The sequence below is a fragment of the Paroedura picta genome, chromosome 12, assembly GCF_049243985.1.
Source record: "Paroedura picta isolate Pp20150507F chromosome 12, Ppicta_v3.0, whole genome shotgun sequence".
NCBI classification, from domain to species: Eukaryota; Metazoa; Chordata; class Lepidosauria; order Squamata; family Gekkonidae; genus Paroedura; species Paroedura picta.
The window spans coordinates 45,637,412-45,658,177 of NC_135380.1; the positions used below are offsets into that span (position 1 = coordinate 45,637,412).

Sequence of the window (20,766 nt, forward strand, 5' to 3'; positions counted from 1 at the left end):
CCTGCTCTGGGGCTCCTTAGTCCTGGCCCCCTCCCTCCCTCTCCCCCCCCCCACACACATAATGCTTCCCCCACTTTCCTGCCCTCTCTCCTCTTGCTTCCCTGGTCCCTTGCCCCTCCCACTCTCTGAGATACACACACAAACCTCACAGTTAGTTAGAACTCACTCATCCCTTCCGAACCGTTCTACCAACATGTTGACGGATGACAGGGCTTTGGATGATCAAACCACCGAGGTGGAGACAGGCTGCGAGGAAGATTCCTCCAACAGTGACCACACCACAGAGACCAATGTGGAGACTTTGGAGACACAAACACAGTTTACCACCTTGACACCAAAGCTTATACCAACTTGGAAAGGTCTCAACCTCTCCAGGTATGTCACTGACTGTCGCAACATTCAACCTGCAACGGTGTATGATGAGGACCCAGGGGTATGGACTGGCACAGGAACACATAGCCGCCCTGATGTGGAAACCTTGATGGGTTGCAAAGTCCTGGAAATGAAGAATGGACTAGAAGCGGTGATGGAAGTGTTGGCAGCTTTCTGCTCGGGGAAGCAGGGAGTCATGGAAGAGGCTGAACTTTTGTTCCTAACAGGCCTGGGGTGGGAGATCTTGCTGGAGCTGCACAAACCTGAGCCATCCACCCTGGAGGAAGTCTGGAGCACTCCTAGAACCTTGACTGCAGGAGCCAGCAAGGGAATCTCAAGAACAACGACTGCTGGACCGGGCCTGATAGTACCAAGAACCTCCCTATCTGGGTCAGGACAAACAGGTCCCAGAGTTGGGGGTGGCGGTTGAACCCATAAACAGGATCGTGCAGGGGGAGCTGCATATCCAAACTTCCCAGTGCTAAACCTGGAGGTGCTCCAGGAACCAAGGAAACTTCGAGCCCTGTTCGACAGTTTGCCTGACAAATTGTCGTTTTTTCTGGTCCAGGTGCAGTCGTACATGGAAGACCGTGGCTAGCTGTTTGCAGATGGGTTGCCCAAGGTACAACATGTGGAAACTTTCCTTGAGAAGGCGGCGGCTGATTGGTACATACAGAGGCACCCAAGTTGATGGACTATGACTTGTTCATGCAAGTGCTCTGTGCCAATTTTGAGGATCCATTGCAAGCGAATGTATCCCAAGAGCAACTGAGGAGCCTGTGGCATGGGACGAAGATGGTATAATCCCAGTACTCATTTGAGTTCTGGTGCCTGACTGCAAAGTTCTATGAATGGAATGAGGTGACCAAGGTCCAATTTTTCCAGTAAGGACTAATTAAGGATCTACTGCGGCAGTGCCAGGGGCAAGCTCACCCAACTACCCTGTTGGGATGGGTTCTGCTTGTGGGAGAAGTCAATTCCCATCTTTGTATACTCGAGATGGCTGAAGCAAGAAAGACTGGCAAGAGAGCCATGGAAGGCCAAGGGCTGGAAAACCCCAATAGTAGATGCCACTGAATGGACCCGGCACAGAGAGAAAGGCCTTTGCAGAGCATTGGGAAAGAATTCAACCAGTATTGGCTCCGGAGGCAGCCTTCCCTTCAGTATCGGGGGTGGATTGGCTCTGGAAACATGACCCCAATGTGCAATGGAGGGCACAAGTCCTAACGTTCAATGATCCTGGCTGTTGGCACCATTTTCAGGCCGCCGCCCCACCTCGCGAGTCAAGGAACTCAGATTGTATAGGGGGGGGGGGTGAGCCAGAAAGAATAGGCAGCTCTCCCCAAAGACTATTGGGATTTAAGAGATGTGTTTGAGGAACGGGAGTGCAACAAACTTCCACCTCACAAGAAAACTGGTTGTGTGACTGAATTAAAACCAGGAGAACCCCTACCCAAAGCCAAGATTTACTACATGAGTTCTTGGGAAATGGCCAAGCTGCAGAGCTTTTTAGACAAAAATCTTGCCAGAGGGTCAATTCACCCCACCACTTCCCATATGGCTCTTTGTGATGAAGAAAGTCTGTGTCTTTCTGTGTCTCCACACAGATTACTGGGGGTTGAATGCAGTGTCTACATCCAATGTTTACACCCTACCCCTAATAAAGGACCTTTTGGGACGGTTGGGGAAGGCGAAGATCTTTACCAAACTGAACTTGAAGGAGGCTTATTACTGGGTAAAAAAGGGGCAAGAACACCTAACTATTTTAATACTCCATTGGGACAATTTGAATATTTAGTGATACCATTCGGGTTATCCAGCATTACCAACATGTTCATGAATCTCGTGAATGAAGTATTGTATAACGTGTTATATAAGGGGGCTCTGGTTTTTCTTGATGATATTTTGTTGTACAAGAAAACTATGGAAGAACACATTATGTTGGTGCAGGAAGTTCTTGAATGGTTGCGGGGAAATCAGCTATATGCCAATCTCTCAAACTCTCTTCTTAGAGTGTCACTAAAAGGGTTGAGCATGGACCTGCAGTGTCTGGGCTCACTTAGCATTCAGGCCAGCCTTTCTCAACTTTTTAACATTGAGAAACCCCTGAAACATTCTTCAAGCTTTGAGAAACCCCAGAAGTGGCAGGAACCTGCAGAATGTGATTGGGAAGCAGAGCTGCGTGCACGCCCGCCTGGGGCCCCTCCCCTCCCCTTCCCACCCGCCTCAGGCCTGTCATTGGCCATTTTGGGAAGGAGGGGTGGGTGGGTTGGCATGACCATGTATGGTCATATCATGATAAATGTTTAAAATTTTTAAATATATAAAAAAGTAATTAGCTTCCACCCATTTGGGAAACCTTTCCAGGACCATCAAGAAACCCTGGTTGAGAAAGCCTGCTTTAAGCATACCTGATGAAAATATTCTGATTGCAGTTAGAGATCCAGCTTGGTGTGTGGTTAGGAGTGCGGACTTCTAATCTGGTGAGCTGTGTTTGATTCCCCCACATGCAGCCAGCTGGGTGACCTTGGGCTCTCCATGGCACTGATAAAGCTATTCTGACCAAGCAGTGATATCAGGGCTCTCTCAGCCTCACCTCCCTCATGGGGTGTCTGTTGTGGGGAGAGGAATGGAAGGCAAATGTAAGCCCCTTTGAGACTTCATCGGGTAGAGAAAAGTAGCATATAAGAACCAACTCCTCCTCCTCCTCCTTCTTTTCTTCGGACTATCAGCACATCGGGTCATGTTGGAGTCTTTGTGTCTAAGGAGCCATTGATCTGTGGCAGCACAACTGTATAGTCAAGCCACATGTGTGTGAACTAGACTAGTTCTCATAATCAGGAAAGCTGAAAGGGTTGATTTGGCCCAGTCCCTTTGCAGTGCCTGCTCACAGGTGAAGTGGGGATTCTCCATATCCACAGGCGTGGAAATCGTTGCCTGAAAGGCTGCCCATGCAGCTTAGCCCAAAGAAACCTGCCTGACCTTGCTGCATCTGAGCAGCCCCAGTGTGGGTCTCAGGGCACCAACTCTGCACTACTTGGAAGCTGATAACTGTCTCCATGCTGAGAACTGGCAATCTCTGATCCATCCCAAGCCAGCCCTGGATACTGGGCTGAACCCCAAACCTCTTCATGCCCTTGATAGCCTGCTAGTATGTTTACATGTGGGGATTCAAACTTCTTTGTCCTCCTTGCGCATACAGTCTTGCTCCCAACCCAGAGGGAATTGAAACCCCATGCCCAGTGTTAGCTTGGGTTGCCAGCTGCAGGCTTGGAGATTTCTGGAGCTCTTAATTGTGATGGTTGGGGAGGGCAAGTTTGGGGGAGAAGATATCGACCCTTTCAACTTTCCACATAGAGGATGGAGCAGAATTGTTCTCTCTTGCCCCGGAGGGACGGACCAGAACCAATGGGATGAAATTAATTCAAAATAAATTCCGTCTAAACATCCAGAAGAAGTTCCTGAGAGCGGTTACTCAGTGGAACAGGCTTCCTCAAGAGGTGGTGGGTTCTCCATCTCTGGAGATTTTTGAACAGAGGCTAGATAACCATCTGATGGAGAGGCTGATTCTCGGAAGGTTCACGGGGGTGGCAGGTGACAGTGGATGAGTGATATGTTTGTGAGTGTCCTGCAGGGGGTTGGACTAGATGACCCACGAGGTCCCCTCTAACTTTATGATTTGATGATTCCATGAAAGACCTCAGTAGAGAATAATGCTGTTCAGTCCATCATCCACAGCACCCGTTTCCTCTGTAGTGGGGAGCGCAGTTTTCATTCAGGGAGATCTCCAGGCTGCAGCTGGGGGTGGGCAGCCATGATGAAGGGCAGAACTGTGTGGAGCAAGATGGGAAGAGGTTGAATAGTATTTGGTGCCTGGAGAGCCTCCGTTGGGCAGTGAGGAGACGAGAGGGGCGGGGGGCACTTGGTCGGAGGAGGGCGCTTGGCAGGTGCCTGGTCCACCGTGGCCAGCCATGTTCGGTGAACGTCGGCACTGATCCAGACAGCGAGGGCACCGGTGGCGCGATGGGCTCACTTCCTCTCTGCCCCCAAATGTGAAAGATGAGTTCTCAGGGCCAACATGTCCTGCCCCGGGTAGCTTCCCCTGAAGGGGGGGGGGGGGCTGGGAATCCGCCCTGGCTGGGGGCTCTTTCTCTCTCCTCTCTTCCAAGGAGGGGGCGGAAAAGCCCAGCCGAGAGGAGACAAAGGGAAGAGCCGCCCGCCCACCCGTCCCTCCCGGCAGATTCCGGTGCGCCCCTCCCCTCCTCCCTCCCCTCCTCCCTCCCTCCTTCCTTCCTCCTCGGCGCAGCAGCAGCAGCAGCAGCAGCGATCCCGACTGGCTCCAGCAGCCGGAGGAGGCGAGGCGAGAGGCGAGGCGAGGCGGGCGTTTTTGTAACCAGGGACGACCGGCAGCAACACGCCAGCGGGCTGTGGGGAGCCCGGCCTCCCCGTCCTCCCCGTCCCCGTCCTCCGCAGCCCCGTGGCTTGCAGGCGGGGCTTCCGCGGGGCTCCCGGCGCCTTCGGAGCGGAGCGGGATGGGCAGCGCGCCGTCGGCCGTCTGCTGATGCTCGGCGGAAGCCTGGGGCGCCTGCAGCCAGCCCGGCATCTCCCGGGCGCCGGCCCCGAGCCCACCGGGCACGTTTCCCGCCCCGCTCCCCGCCCCGGGCCCTTGGGGGCTGCTTTCCCGGGGGCTGCAAGGAGGTGATCTGGCGGGGCTCCCGGCCCTGGCCGCCCTTCCCACGCCCGCCCCCCCCCCCCGGGCCCCCCATGCCTCTGGAGTGAGGGCGAGAGGCCGCCCGTCAAGATCGATGCGCGCCCGAGCCTGAGGCCAGAGCCGCGCAGCCGCCATGGGGAAATCCAACAGCAAGTTGAAGCCTGAAGTGGTCGAGGAGCTGACCAGGAAGACGTACTGTAAGTCCCGCTCGGCTTCCTTTCCCTGCGGCTTCGGCGGCCGGCCCGGCTGGGAGAGGGCCTGGCGTGGCCCCTGTGGCGGCAGGAAGGCTCCGGGGCCCGCCACAGAGTCCGGTGCGTGGGGCGGCTGGGAGGGAGACGCTGGCGGGGCCGTCATTCTTTCTGCGGGCGCAAGCGGGCAAGAAGGGCGCTTGTGTGTTTGGGGTGATTCATGCACCTCGTCATGTTGAGATGCTGGCGGGGAGCACCTGACGCCCTCTGGCACTTCTCCGGGGCGGGCGGGGGGGGGGTCTGGAGAGAAAAGAAACCAGCGCTTCCTCCTGGGTTATGGTCGGATGCAGAGAGAAAGGGGCATAATCTTCACACGAGCTAAAATGGAGCAAAGTCTCTTGCCTACCAGCAAGTTAGCAAAAAAAAAAAAAAAAAAATTGGGCTCAGGTCTTCGACATGAAGTGGCAGAATCGTGCTCATCCAGCTGGTCCTTTGTTGCATCCTTGCTGCCTGGGGTCGGCCGGTCTGGGGGCCCGTGGGGGGGGGGGAGGGTATCAGAAACGAGTCCTCTATTAAGGCCTGGTCTTACATCCTGATGCATTTGGCTCTGAGGAAAGACCTGCGGGTAGGCCTTAGCCCTTCCTGGAAGGGCTTGAGCAGAAACATTTGCTTCAGGAATAACATCAGACTCTGGTGGGCATTTCCTCCCACCTTCCTCCTTTTTTCTTTTGTAGTTTGGCTCACTTGAGTCATCAAGTTCTTTCTTCTTTTTTTTTGCAGGGACCCCCCCCCCCCCGTAGCATCCAGAGCAGCTGTGTTGGCAACAACACAAAATGTGGTACTGAGAATTCAGCCCCTAGGAAATGTGATTTTATTATTTATATGTTTTTTTTTTTAAAAAGGTTGGTGTTTTAGCCCTTATTGATTGGGCTGCCCCTGAATCCAGGGTGGCTGGGGAGATCCTAAAAACAAAAGTGGATAGCTGAATAATCTTTCTAGCGGATCCAAGGGGTGGGGCGGAGGTGCCCAGTCTAGCCCTCGTGCCCTTCCTTGTGCCCTCGCTGCCTTGACTCTGAGGGAATAACCTGGGGTAGAGATTTTGCAGTTCTTTTCCATGAAAGTATTCAAAACAGGGAAACAGAACAGAATCTGCAATTATTCAGATGCCTTTAATTGGCATGACAGACCGGTACAGAAAAGGTACAGAAATTTGGAATCCCCTGGCCTGGAATGAACAGTTTGAATTTGGAAAAAACATTGTATTTTTCTGCCACTCTTCCTCCGACGTAGTGCACATGATGTCCCCTTTCTCCAGCAGACCTGTGACTGGTCTAAGGTCATCTGGTGAGCTGTGGGACTCCGTGCGGGTCGTACCCGTGTCTCCCCAATGCCTGGCTGGGCCTGCTATGCTGCAAGGGCTCCTTGCGTAGCCATTACTGGATTATGCAGCAGGATGGGCTGGAGGCCAGTGTGGTGTGGTGTTGTGGTCCAAACTCCTACTTGGCCACTCAGAGGGTCCTAAATCTACTCCACAGGGCCGTCATGAAGGAAAGGACAGAGCCATGTTTCCCTGTAGGAAGGCAGGGTAGAAATGTGGCAGAGGCAGCTAGCCCAGGCTAACCTGGTCTTGTTAGGTCAATATTTGGATGAGAGACCCCCAAGGAAGTCCTGGGTGGCTCTAAGGAGGCAGGCCAGGGCAAGACACCTCTGTTCGCCCCTTGCCCTAGAAACTCTGACAGCCAAAGAAGAAAGAGGGGAGCTGGCATTTGGTGGGTGCTTTGAGGGACCAGCTTTGGTGTCGGTTTTGTCTGTTGCGGTGCTCTGATTTCTGTCTGCTGCAGTTTGAAACCTTGTGTGGGTGTGTTTGGGGCATCCACACCTTTAACATGAAGAGGGACTGAGATTTTTCTCCAGCTGTAGAGCAGCAATAGGGCCGGGAAGACAAATGTGATTTAATTTATGGAATTCACAATCACAAAAGGTGGCAGGGAACACTCGCTTTTGTGGAGGATTCAACAAATTCTCAGAGAGGAAATATCAATCATAAGTGGCTGGCTTTGATGGAACCTCCATGTGCAGAGGCAGTGTGCCTGGTTCTGGGTACAAACAGCCCTCTGTGTGGGTTTCCCAGCATCTGGCAGCCGCTGACAGATTGCTGGCCCTTACATACAACTAGATTTGATGCAACAGGGCTGTTTTTTCATAGTATGCTACACAGGGGACCCCTTTTTACGAAGCATTCCTGCTGTCTTTCCCTCTTTGCTGATATTTCTGCTCACAATCTGGTTTCTGTAAGGAGTTTCCTTTCTTCCCTCCCTCCCTCCTTCCCTTCTCCTCGTCCTCCTCCACTCAACTTAATATGCTCCGTGGTCTCATTCGATTAGCCCTGCCGAGCAGGTTGGCAGCAAGAGCCATCTTTTGCTCTTCAGGGGTGATAGTAAAGAGGAGAGGCAGCCTTCCGAAGCGAAGCTTTGGCGTGTCTTGAGTTCTGTGTCCTTGGAAGCATGCAGGGGGCGGTTTCAGCACGGCAAAGCAATTGGAGACGGGACATGTAATCCAGACAAAGGTGGTGCGCACCATCCCTCTCCCCCACCCCTTCCTCTGCTATCATTGCTGCAGTCCCACAGCCTCGCTTACCCAAAAAGGCAATCAATGAGGATGCCGCAGGTTCATGCATTAGCCACACACTGGTGCAATGCACAACCTTGGAAGCCAGTGGTGCTTTTACAGGAGGCTGGCAGGAAATGGCACGTTGGAGGGCACTGTATCATTGCGCAGACCTATGAGCACACGCGGCTGGCTTGCATCAAATCAAACCCAGTGAGCGAGCCATTTAGCAACTGGTGGGTCCTGGGGCCTGATTCTGTCCCCTAAGAAGGGTGTCAGCAGCATTCCCCCAGGTTCTGTACCTCCGGTTTAAAAGGGGGTGTGGGGAGTGCTTAACCTGGGACACTTGCGGGTGCATTACATACATTTGGTTTTTCAGCTCAACTGGCAGCAGCTCTCCAAGTTCTTGGGCAGACATTTCTCCCAGTTCTGTTTTCCAAGACCTTTGTAATTGAGGTGGCAGAAATTGAACCTGGGACGTGTTGTGTGAAAGCTGCGGGGGCATAAAAATATGAATGCCTGAAGCTGCTTTATCCCAGAGCAGACCGCTGGGTGATCAGACTGGCTGGGAGCTCTTCAGAGCCACAGGCATGCCTGAATCGTTTCACTGGGGCCGAATTCAGGAATACATGCACACCCACATGCCCAGCTAAGCACATATATCAGGGAGGGGCTGTGACTCAAGGGCAGGGCACCCGCTTGGTCTGCAGAGGTCCCAGGTTCAATTCCTGCCATCTCCATTTAAAATGGATCAGGTGATAAGAAAACCTCCACCTGAGTCCCTGGAGAGCAGCTGCCAATCTGAGTAGACAATACTGACCTTGATGAACCAAATGGTCATGTATGTTCCTGTATGCAAAGTGGGTGCTCTAGTCCAGTGGTCCCCAACCCGCAGGCTGTGGCCCGGTGCCGGGCTGCGAAGGCCTTGGTGCCGGGCCGCGGCTCCCTCTTCCCGCCCCCCCCCCCCCCGCAGCGAGAAGCTTGCCAGGCTGTGAGCAAGCGGCCGATTAGCTTGCAGCCCAGCAAGCTTCTTGTTTCGGGAGGGGGGTGAAGAGAAGTTTGCCGAGCCGCAAGCTAATCAGCCGCTTTGGCGGCCGATTTGCTGGCGGCCCGGAGGGGCCGGGAGAGGGAGCCACGGCCGCCGGCATGGCGGTGGCGCAAACGCACATGCGTGGACTGCCGTGCACGCGCGTTTGCGCCCCTGCCGGGCGCAAACGCATGCGCGGCAGTCTGCGCATGCGCGTTTGTGCTGGGGCTGCCGCGTGTGTGCAGGGCCCCGGGCCGCCCTCTCCCGCCACTCCGGAGCAGCGGTCCGTGGCAACCGGAAGGTTGCGGACCACTGCTCTAGTCTAGTACTGAGCAGAAGTCCACATAGCCTGACTCAGGTGTCTTCATGCTTGGGGTCGTGGTTAAGAATGCAGGCCTCTAATCTGGAGAATGGGGTGTGATTCCCCATTCCTCCTCCACATGTAGCCAGCTTGGGCCAGTCACAGTTCCCTCAGAGCTCTCTCAGCCCTGCCTACCTCACAGGGTGTCTGTTGGGGGGAGAGGGAGGGAGAGGTGTTTGTAAGCCTCTTTAATATCCTTCTGATATTAAAAAGTGGGGTACCAGAAAACAGCTCTTCTTTTCATATGGGCTATGGTGTACCCCCTCATCCTTCCTGATCTGTGGCTGTCTAGCTTCTTTTGGAGTTGAATCCCTGTCTGGCATCTCTCATATCACCAGAAAAAGACCCACCCTGGATGTCAATTCTTGCGCAGAATTATAGCCGATTCCAGTGGATTGTAGTCATGGGAGACCCAGGGTGTAGGATGTGGAGACTTGGGTTCAATTCCCCACTTTGCCCCAGAAACTTGCTGGGTGAGGTTAGGCAAGTCACACCCTCTCACCCTAATGTACCTTGCAGGGTTGTTGTGAGAATAGAAGGAGAGAATGATGTAAGCTGCTATAAAGAAAGAAATGTTCTAGTTGGCCATGTTTTGCCCTGAAAGGGCCCTTAGGGCTAGAAACTCCCAAGGTTTGGACCCAGGCCCTGCCCGCTCTGTAGCTTTTCCATGGGCTGTGGGCTGAGTGGATTGCAGTTGGTCATTCGGAGCCATCCCTTCCACCTCTGTACCATTTGCCCTTCTGTCTGGAGCATCTTCCTGAAGCCCCCACGCAATCCCGCCTTTTCTGTGGCCTCTGTCTCCCTCTCTGTCACCATCTTGACCCCAAACAAAACCAGTGTGTGCTCTAGAGCAGGGGTAGTCAACCTGTGGTCCTCCAGATGTTCATGAACTACAATTCCCATGAGCCCCTGCCAGCAAACGCTTCAGAACACAGATGCAAGTCTGAGGTCAGAAGTCATGCAACACTGTGGTGCAGCCCTGCTGGTCTGACGTAGCAAGACAAAGGCCGAGTTTGGCAGCACCTTTAAGAATCTCAAACCTTATCTTCTCATTCCTTTTTCTCTTGTTCTCCTCCTGCATGGGATATTATTATCCCACTATCTAAAGCTCTCCCACCCTCTCTTGTCATTGTAGAATCTTATTTAGAAAGAAAAGCTTTCATGCAGCTAAAACCGTTTCCTTCTAATGTACTCTTAGGGAGGTTGAACCGTATCCCTGCAGCAGAGAGGTTGTGTCTTCCTGGATGTTCAGTCCCAGGTTTTCTTCCCCATATTATTTTGGTCTGTCCTAAATTCTCTGCACATCACTTTTTGATTAACGACATATTGTCCACTTTTCAATCAAAACTGGATGAAATTTAAATACTTAATAGACTGCCTTACGGCTCTGCTCCTATACAAACCCCTTGCATTGCAGCAGTTTTGGGTAATGTTTTTAGAATTAATTCCAAGTTCTTAGCAAAAATGAGTAACACTGTTTTATTGTAACTATAATCTTTTCCCTCTTAATAAAACAGTAAGGGGTGTTGGGGTGGGCTCAGTCCGTGATGAGGAAGGGCAACAATTGGTCCCATGGCCCTGGATTGACAAGCGGAGGGGCCAGTCGAAAGGTGCGAAGCGCCTTCCGATTGGCCCCTCACCAGGACAGACCAAAATTCCATCCAGCCAGGGGCAATCTGGAGAAATGGCTGCCAGTCTGCTCCTGACCACCAAAGGGAGAGGAGGTCAGTAGGGCTGCCAAGGGGGGTGAGAACAGAGGCTTGGACAGGCTGTGCCAGCCCTTTTCGCCCCAAGGCTGTCCTAACTGTCATGTCCAACTGCGAATTGCATCAGAACCCTGACAGAGCTGGCAGGAGGCTGCAGAGTGCTCCCCCCCCTCCAGGCCTGCTGCAAAGGAGCCTCTGACAGGCCCTGGCTGAGGGAAGGAGGCCTTTCCAAGAGCAACGCAGGGGAGACTGAGGGCCTTCCTTTTGGGGGGGGGGACTTTCCCCTTCTGCCAAACAGTTGCCTGACAGGGAGGCCACAGAAAAGCCCCTTTTCACTTAAAATACTGCTCTGGCCGGGGGTTGGACACAGCCAAGCCACGTGTCTTTCTTCTTTGCTACTCTCTGCAGGTTTGAGGCCACTATACAGCGTTATTCTGCAGATGAAACTGTTTTTTTTGTCTCCAGTTTCATCTGCACAATAACCCTGTACAGTAGGCCTCAACATTCAACCCCATGCCCATACAGACTGGACAACTCCTCCCCTTCCTCTTCCCACTGCCAAGCTCTAGCACCCATTGTATTCTTGGATACAACGGGCTTTGCCCCTAGTATTATGTATATTTTACATATCTTGTTCCTCAATGCCAATAAAGGCTTCTGTATCTTTAAGACCAAGTTTTATTCAAGGTATAAGCTTTTGTGTGCATGTCCACATCTTCAGATATATAATGGAAATTTCCAGTCCATACATATTGGTAGAGGGTGAGCAGTAACTTAGCATACGGCATAATTAAGGTGTTTAACAGATGCAAAGACCAAACAAGAATAAGCAAACTTAGTTTGCATGGTTACCATATGTCTGAATTTAGTTGGGGGGGCATAGCAAAGGAAATAAATGTCAAATTTGGAGATTGATGGGCAGATGTACCCTTAATTGTGGGATGTTGATTAATTGAGATGCCGTCATTATGCCCCATCTATCTCCTCTCAAGCATGGAAGCATCTTTACAGCATCTTCTTCTTTGAAGTAGGCCAATTGGCTGTGTAGAAATATTCTCCCGTCTCCAGAACAGACGAATACATTCTAATCACCCATTCCAAATTGTGCTACGTTCTAATATTGATTATGTTACATTACAATCTACCATTATAATCTATTATTCCAAATAATAATATTTGGCTCAGACAACTGAGAGCACGTGGAGAGAGCTACTGGGGAGAGTTGCTGCTGACCAGGTGAGGCTATTGTGCTGACTGGGTGAGGCGATTGCTGGGTGATTGCTGGGAGGATTAAAAAGGGCTGCTCCTCGCCAGAGGCAGAGCTCAGACAACTGAGAGCACATGGAGAGAGCTACTGGGAAGTGTTGCTGCTGACCAGGTGAGGCTATTGTGCTGACTGGGTGAGGTGATTGCCGGGTGATTGCTGGGGGGATTAAAAAGGGCTGCAACTTGCCAGAGGCGCGAGAGACAAAGGGCTCTTGGCCTGTGGCTCTTAGCCTGGGGTTCTTGGTCGAATCAGTAGATTATATTTCCCTAGTACTTGCACTGCCTAGAAATTACAAAGGACCTCCAGGACACTCATCCCATCATCTGCAGTGAGTGTGACATGATTGCCTTCCTCCCAGAAGACAAGATGGACTACATCTGCCCCAAGTGTAAGCTGGTAAGACTTTTGGAGGAAAGGATTAGGGGATTAGAAGACAGCATTATTACTCTGACCCAAAGTAAGAAAGAGGAGGAGTTCATAGACCAGAGCTGTGCAACTCGGAATAAAGAGGATACAACCAGTCCTGAAGAGCAGTGGTCCCCAACCTTTTTATCACCGGAGACTGGTCAACGCTTGACAATTTTACTGAGGCCCAAACGGGGGGTAGTCTTTTTGCTGAGGGACGTCGCCGCCGCCTGAGTCCCTGCTCCACTTGCTTTCCCGCCGTCCGCTGGGGGGCTCTGCCAGTAGCAGCTGCGCAGTGCCATGCCAAGGGGGAGCCTCAGCCATGGTGGCCGGCGGAGAGCACCAAAGGTAAGCCAGCAGCAGAGTGGCAGGGCAGCCCCCAAGGCAGCAGCCAGAAAGGAGGATGAGGAGGAGTCGCGGACTGGCACCGGTCCCTGGACCGGGGGTTGGGGACCACTGCTGAAGAGGATAAGGCGATTGACCTCACTACGGAGCCTCTGCAGACAGTTCGGAAAAAGACTCTACGGCGTAGAATGAGACAGTTCTCAGGGCCTTTGGAGCTCCAGAATAGATTTCAGGCCCTTGCAGAGGAGGTGCAAGGGTCAATGAGGGAAGAGGTCCCAAAACAAAGTCTAAGACAAAGGGAAGAGGCCACTGGGATAGAAGGAAATGGAGTTGAGAAAAAGAAAAAAAGGAGATTACTGGTAATTGGAGACTCCCTGCTAAGAGGAATGGATCGCCATGTGGCTGGGCCCAACCCCCTAACCCGAGAGGTGTGATGCTTGCCAGATGCGAAAATTAAAGACGTTTCAGAACGGCTGCCCAAACTCCTCAAATCTACGGATCGCTACCCATTTGTGATGGTCCATGTTGGCACGAATGACATGTCCCTGAATACTATCGCTCCTATTAAAAAGGACTATCAAGATCTGGGGAGGAAGCTCAAGCAAATGGGGGCACAAGTGGTATTCTCTTCAATCTTGCCTGTCAAGGGAAGAGGAATGCGTCGGGAGAGGAAGATAATGGAGGTGAATCAGTGGCTGCGTAGTTGGTGCCGGCAGAAGATATTTGGTTTCTGGGACCATGGGATAGGCTTTCTTGAGGAAGGCCTACTAGCACCTGATGGACTGCACTTATCGAAGCTGGGGAAGAATGTGTTTGGCAGGAACCTGGGGAGATTCATCAGGAGAGCTTTAAACTGAAGCCACAAGGGGAAGGAGACAATCAACATAGGGAGTGTAAGGAAGGGGAACGATCGGGGGCAGCCCAACCAAGAAGGCCAGCTCATAGGGAACCAAAAGTAAAAGGATTCAGATGTCTTTATACTAATGCCTGAAGCATGGGCAATAAGAAGGAAGAGCTGGGACTTCTCATGCTGATGGAAAGGTATGATCTAGTAGGCATCACAGAAACTTGGTGGAATGATTCTCATGACTGGAATGTAATGGTGGATGGATATGAACTGTTCAGAAGAAAAAGAATAGATCGAAGAAGTGGAGGAGTGGCACTGTATGTGAGGAAAGGGCTTACCTGTCAGGAAATTCTAGTGTATATCTACAGTGGAAAGCATCTGGGTGAAAATAAGCGAGGGGAAAACAAACAGTGTGGTGGTTGGTGTCTGCTACCGACCGCCTGACCAACGAGAGGATGTGGATGCTGCACTTTGTGAGCAGCTTGAGAAAATATCCAAGCGGCAGGACCTTGTCATCATGGGTGACTTCAATTTCCCAGATGTGTGCTGGGAAACAAACTCTGCGAAGCGTCCTCAGTCATGCAAGTTTCTGACCTGCCTGGCTGACAATTTCATTTATCAAATGGTAGATGAACCCACAAGAGGTTCAGCCATACTGGACTTAATACTGACCAACAGGCAAGAGTTGGTGGATGAGGTGAAGGAGGTGGGGACCCTAGGGGGAAGTGACCATGTCTTCATAGAATTCCTTTTGAGATGGGGAGCCAAGGAAGCTTGTAGCCAGACGCGGATGTTGGATTTTCGTAGGGCAACCTTTAATAAACTCAGAGACATGATGAGTGTCATACCATGGACGAGAATGCTGGAAGGGAAGGGAGCATGTGAAGGGTGGGCCCTACTCAAACAAGAGCTATTGCATGCTCAATCAATGAATATCCCAGAAAGACGAAAACACTGCAGGAGCTCTAAGAGGCCTATTTGGATGAACAGAGAACTTCAAGAGGAACTAAGAAAGAGAAGGAAAGAAAAGGGAAATGTTCAGGAAATTGATGGAAGGACAGAGCTCTAAAGAAGAGTACCTACAGGTTACTAGGCACTGTAGATCAATCATCAGAAAAGCCAAAGCTGAGAGTGAGCTAAGATTGGCCAGGGAAGCCCATTGTAACAAGAAAAGATTTTTCAGTTATGTGAGGAGCAAATGTAAAGTAAAGGAGGCAATAGGCCCACTGTTGGGTGCGGATGGACAAATTCTAACGGAAGATGCAGAGAAAGCAGATAGGCTTAGTGCCTATTTTACATCTGTTTTTTTCCCACAGGTCAAAGGGTTTAGGCACATCTAGAGATGGCAGTAGCCAAAGGATAGTGTCTGCGTGGCAGGTTAACATGGATAGAAAGGTTTTCGAGAGGCATTTAGCAGCAATGGATGAGTTCAAATCCCCTGGGCTGGATGAAATGCACCCGCGAGTGCTCAAAGAACATTCCAGAGAACTTGCACAGCCCTTGTCCATCATCTTCGGGACCTCTTTAAGGACTGGAGATGTCCCGGAGGACTGGAAGAGAGCAAACGTTATCTTCAAAAAAGGGAGGAAGGTTGACCCGGGAAACTAGAGACTGGTGAGTCTGACCTCTGTTGTGGGGAAGATAATGGAGCAGATATTAAAGGGAGCGATCTGCAAACATCTGGAGGACAATTTGGTGATCCAAGGAAGTCAGCATGGATTTGTCTCCAAAAGGTCCTGCCAGACCAACCTGGTTTCCTTTTTTGACCAAGTAACAGGTTTGCTGGATCGGGGAAATTCGGTTGATGTCATTTACTTGGATTTTAGTAAAGCTTTTGACAAGGTTCCCCATGATGTTCTGATGGCTAAGTTGAAGGACTGCAATCTGGATTTTCAGATAGTCAGGTGGATAGAGAATTGGTTAGCGAACTGCACTCAAAAGAGTTGTTGTCAATGGTGTTTCATCAGACTGGAGAGAGGTGAGTAGCGGGGTACCTCAGGGCTCGGGGCTCGGCCCGGTACTTTTTAACATATTTATTAATGATCTAGATGATGGGGTGGAGGGACTACTCATCAAGTTTGCAGATGACACCAAATTGGGAGGACTGGCAAATACTCTGGAAGATAGAGACAGAGTTCAACGAGATCTGAACACAATGGAAAAATGGGCAAATGAGAACAAGATGCAATTTAATAAAGATAAGTGTAAAGTTCTGCATCTGGGTCAGAAAAATGAAAAGCATGCCTACTGGATGGTAACTTCTAGGTAACATTGTGTGTGAACGAGACCTTGGGGTACTTGTGGATTGTAAACTAAACATGAGCAGGCAGTGTGATGCAGCGGTAAAAAAGGCGAATGGTCCAGGTAGACAGCTCAAATGATGCAGGCCTCATTTCAAGAAGGACAGATAAAATTGAAAGGGTACAGAGGAGAGCGACAAGGATGATCTGGGGCCAAGGGACCAAGCCCTATGAAGATAGGTTGAGGGACTTGGGAATGTTCAGCCTGGAGAAGAGGTTGAGAGGGGACATGATAGCCCTCTTTAAGTATTTGAAAGGTTGTCACTTGGAGGAGGGCAGGATGCTGTTTCTGTTGGCTGCAGAGGAGAGGACACGTAGTAATGGGTTTAAACTTCAAGTACAACGATATAGGCTAGATATCAGGAAAAAATTTTTCACAGTCAGAGTAGTTCAGCAGTGGAATAGGCTGCCTAAGGAGGCGGTGAGCTCCCCCTCACTGGCAGTCTTCAAGCAAAGGTTGGATACACACTTTTCTTGGATGCTTTAGGATGCTTAGGGCTGATCCTGCGTAGAGCAGGGGGTTGGACTAGATGGCCTGTATGGCCCCTTCCAACTCTATGATTCTATCCTTTGATTCTATGAAATAAGAAATAAAATTGAGAGGGTACATGGCCGTTCTGGGGGATTAATGAGACTATAACTGTAAGGGCTGAATGAGGTTCACATGTGTAGTGAGATAAGAAACCAATGTCCTTCTTGAGTCCTGGGTATTCTGTTGTTCTAAGAGAGCCAGTTTGGTGTAGTGGTTAGGAGTGCGGACTTCTAATCTGGCGAGCCAGATTGAGTTCTGCACTCCCCCACATGCAACCAGCTGGGTGACCCTGGGCTAGCCATGGCCCTGATAAAGCTATTCTGATACATATCAGGGCTCTCTCAGTCTTACTCACCTCACAGGGTGTCTGTTGTGGGGGAGAGAAAAGGGAAGGCGAATGGAAGCCGCTTTGAGACTCTTTAGGGTAGAGAAAAGTGGCATCTAAGAACCAACTCTTCTTCTAAGTGTTGTAATAGCAGTTTCCCTTTCTAGTCTATTCCTTTAGTTTCTTTGCAATAATCATAGAATTATAGAGTTGGAAAGGAGCCATAAAACCCCCTACTCAATGCAGGAGCAGCCTAAAGCAGCCATGATACATGATACAAAGTCCAGCTACTTTGAGGTCACCCACTGAATGTCCTGGAAGGCTGAAGTTGTCTCCCACAGGAGTCTCACTCTCATGATTCTTGATGTCAGATTTGTGTCCATTTATCCTTTGCCAGAGGGTTTGACCCATTTCCCCATGTAGAGAACAGCAGGGCATTGTTGGCATTTGAGGGCATATACAGCATTAGAAGATGATCGTGCAGGTGAAGTTATTAGGTCCAGTGATTGTGTGTTCTGGGTGTATGTGGCAGCAAAGTTGGCATCCGGGTTTATTGCAAACTCTGGTTTGAACATGGTACCAAATTGGATCTTGCATTCTTGTGGGTGATTGGTTTAATTACAGTAACTCCGGCCAATCATAGGACATCCGAATAACTCAGCGTTTCGCCAACACTGGGAAGCCCAGTTTCAAATTCCCTTTCTGCCCTGGAAGCCTGCTGGGTGCCTCTAGCCTGCCTCACTGGGAGGATAATAAAGCGGGGGAGGATGTGAGCAGCTTTGGGTCCCTGTTGAGGAGAAAAGGGGGGTATAAATGAACGTCATCATTAGAAACAACCAGACACAACGCACCTGAGAGACCGCCTGACAAAGGGAGATTTGGCTTTTGAAACTTGTAGCTTGAAAGCCATATCGGTCTCAAAGGTGCTACTACACTGGCCAGGCCAGGTCCCCGCAGGCAGCTGGCAGGAGACAGGTGGGGAGAGTTTACCAGGAGCTTGGAGTTTCATCGCACGTTTCAGCGACGTGCAAAATGGAGCTCTTCCGCTGGGTTTATGGTTGAGGCTGGGGTCGGCGAGGTAGATCAATGCCCCCCCCCCACCCTGGGAATGAGTAGTACATAGTCGACCTCCTTCCTCACTCCTCCTGTAGTAAGGGTGGGTGTTTGTGTGTGTGTGTGTGGGGGGGGGGCGGCGGCCATGTTTTTAATGGGGGTTTTATAAGACTTTGTAACCTGCCACAAGCCCATTCGGAAGTGGTGGGGAATAAATCGAAATAATAATACGTGACTTCCAACAGGACATGGAAGTGATGCAGGCATTCCAGGGTGACGCTCTGGTTTTTGGATTAAAATTCTCCTACCATAGAATTTTTGCCCCCAAACCAGAGTGTTGCTCCAGTGTCACTTCTGGATCACACTGAAGTCACGTGGCTAAAATACCGAGCATTCCTCCCTTGCTAGGGGGTCAATCCGTATTTCCTGTGGCTGGGCAGGAAAGGTCCAAGTGAGGAAGCGCGCCTTCCCAATCTAGATGGAGTGCAGCTAACAGGGGCCCGCTCTGCCAGGAACCTGGGAGAGATACTTGATGCCTCCCTCTCAATGGAGGCTGAGATCACGACGGTAGCACAGCTGGCATTTTACCACCTCCGCCAAGCCAAACTACTAACGCCCTACTTGGCCCCAGAACACTTAGGCACAGTGATCCATGCAACGGTCACCTCTAGACTGGACTTCTGTAACTCGCTCTACGCTGGCCTGCCCTTATCCTTGATCCAGAAACTGCAGTTAGTCCAGAATGCAGCTGCCAGGGTCCTCACATCAACACCTCGGAGGTCCCACATCCAGCCCATCCTCCAGCAGTTTCACTGGCTCCCAATTGAATTCCGGATCAGGCTTAAGGTTTTGGTTATAACCTTCAAGGCCATATGTGGTCCGGGCCCAGTATACTTGAAGGATCGCCTCTCCGTCTACACCCCTCAAAGAGCCTTGCGCTCTACCTCCTCCAACCTCCTGGTGGTCCCTGCCCCCAAGGAAGCCCGCTTGACCTCAACCAGGGCCAGAGCCTTTTCCATTCTGGCCCCCACCTGGTGGAACGAGCTCCCAGAGGAGATCAGGGACCTCAAACAGTTCCGGTCAACCTGCCCATCTCTTCCAATTGGCCGCCAAGCCCTCCCCTCCTACCATGACTGTTCAAATCAAATTTATTTGATACAGCACTGTGGCCAGAGAAAACAGATAGCGAGAAAAAACATTTAACAGTAAAAAATTGCAAAATCAGGGAGCCAGTACAAAATTTAAAATATATAAAATTGTATAATTGATGCGTACATTATAAAAAATGCATAGTAAAATACCTCTAAAAATCTTCACTTAAGCTTAAGTTGTCTTTCCCTTGTGCTAAGCACATGCGCACAAAATCTGGCAACCTGCTTAATAATATGGCCCCTACTATTCCACAGGAGGAATTTTACTTTTTCTTTGTTTGAACTGGTGGAGGAATTCCTGAGTAATGGGAGGATGAATTTATTTCTCGCAGAGCTAAAAGTAGGGCACCTTAAGAGGACGTGTTCGATTGACTCTATCTCCCCGGAATTACAGGGGCAGAGTCTTTCAGCTAAGGGGGTTTTCTTGAAGCGACCCACCAGCATGGCAGAAGGTAACGCAGAGCACCTAGCTAGTGTGAATGCTCTCCTATAGTATTTTGTTTCCAAATAGGAGAGAGAGTCTGCAGAGGCTTGAATATATCTGGAACACGGTGGTGCACCATACCTAGGGGAGCGAGAAAGGTCAGTTTGACGCTCTGTGTCCTCAATCCTTTGTTTCACTACAATTTTCGCCTGATCGTACCCCAACCCGAGTAGTGAAAGCGAGGAAAACCCTAATTTTATAATTTCCCTCTCGGTGGCCAACAGCCATTGGGATTTAAAATTGTCACAGAGGATTGAAGGAAGTAAACCAGCTGTGGCCCAGTGTGCCTTTAACCATAGGGAGATGGATGAAGTTACTGCTTTCGCTTTGAATTTTGGAAACCCTGTCTCTAGGCGTATCCATGAGTTCGAAACACAGTTTGGAACCTGAAGTAATGCTCTAAGAAATTTTGTTTGAACCCGCTCAAGTGGGGCAAAGCAAGAGGTTGGTGGCCCTAAAAAGGTCCCGTACACCATTTGAGCAATTGTCTTAGCTTGGAAGAGTTTGAGTGCTGCTGGAACAAAATAGGCTCCATTGGAGCGATGGAATTTGAGTATATTGAGGGCACTTCTCTCCCCTATGTTCGCAAGCTGTCTACAGTGTTCATGCCTTGATCCTGAAGCCTGAAAAGTAACTCCCAGGTATTTGAAGGACTTCACCTGTTCTAACCTCTTTCCGGCTAAGCGCCAGATCCTAACTCTGGGGCGATTGCCGAAGGCCATTACCTTAGTTTTTAAATCATTTATTACCAGGGCTTCTTTCTCACTGTATTTCTCCAGCCCTGCCAGGGCTCTGTTCAGACCGACAGGGGTTCTGGACAGTAAGACCACATCATCAGCATAAAGAAGAGACTGTTAACAAATCCGCCCAACCCATGGGTCTCAGTACGAGTTGAGCTAAAGTTCTTACAGTTTGACCTTCCTTTAATGTTATTGTTGTTATTGTTATTATGTAAATCTTATTGTTGTTGTTACCACCTTACTGTTACTTGAATGATATTACCTGTACTATTTTGTTGTTTCATGTAAACCACACTGAGCCTTCGGGGAGGGCGGTATATAAATACAACAAACTAACAAATAAAT

The 20,766-nt window shown here is 50.5% G+C and overlaps 1 protein-coding gene across 2 annotated transcripts in view; it reads left to right on the forward strand.

The window, feature by feature from the left end:
- Positions 1-4,662: 4,662 nt before the first annotated feature.
- NCS1 (neuronal calcium sensor 1) overlaps positions 4,663-20,766 on the forward strand; it is a 94,918-nt gene continuing 78,814 nt past the window's right edge. Inside the window, exon 1 of one of the 2 annotated variants that reach the window (XM_077305742.1) lies at positions 4,663-5,394. In XM_077305742.1, the coding sequence (XP_077161857.1) occupies positions 5,217-5,394 (178 nt within the window). In that variant the 5' untranslated portion in view covers positions 4,663-5,216. The remainder of the gene's footprint in view (positions 5,395-20,766) is intronic. The other variant, XM_077305744.1, reaches the window with a different exon arrangement.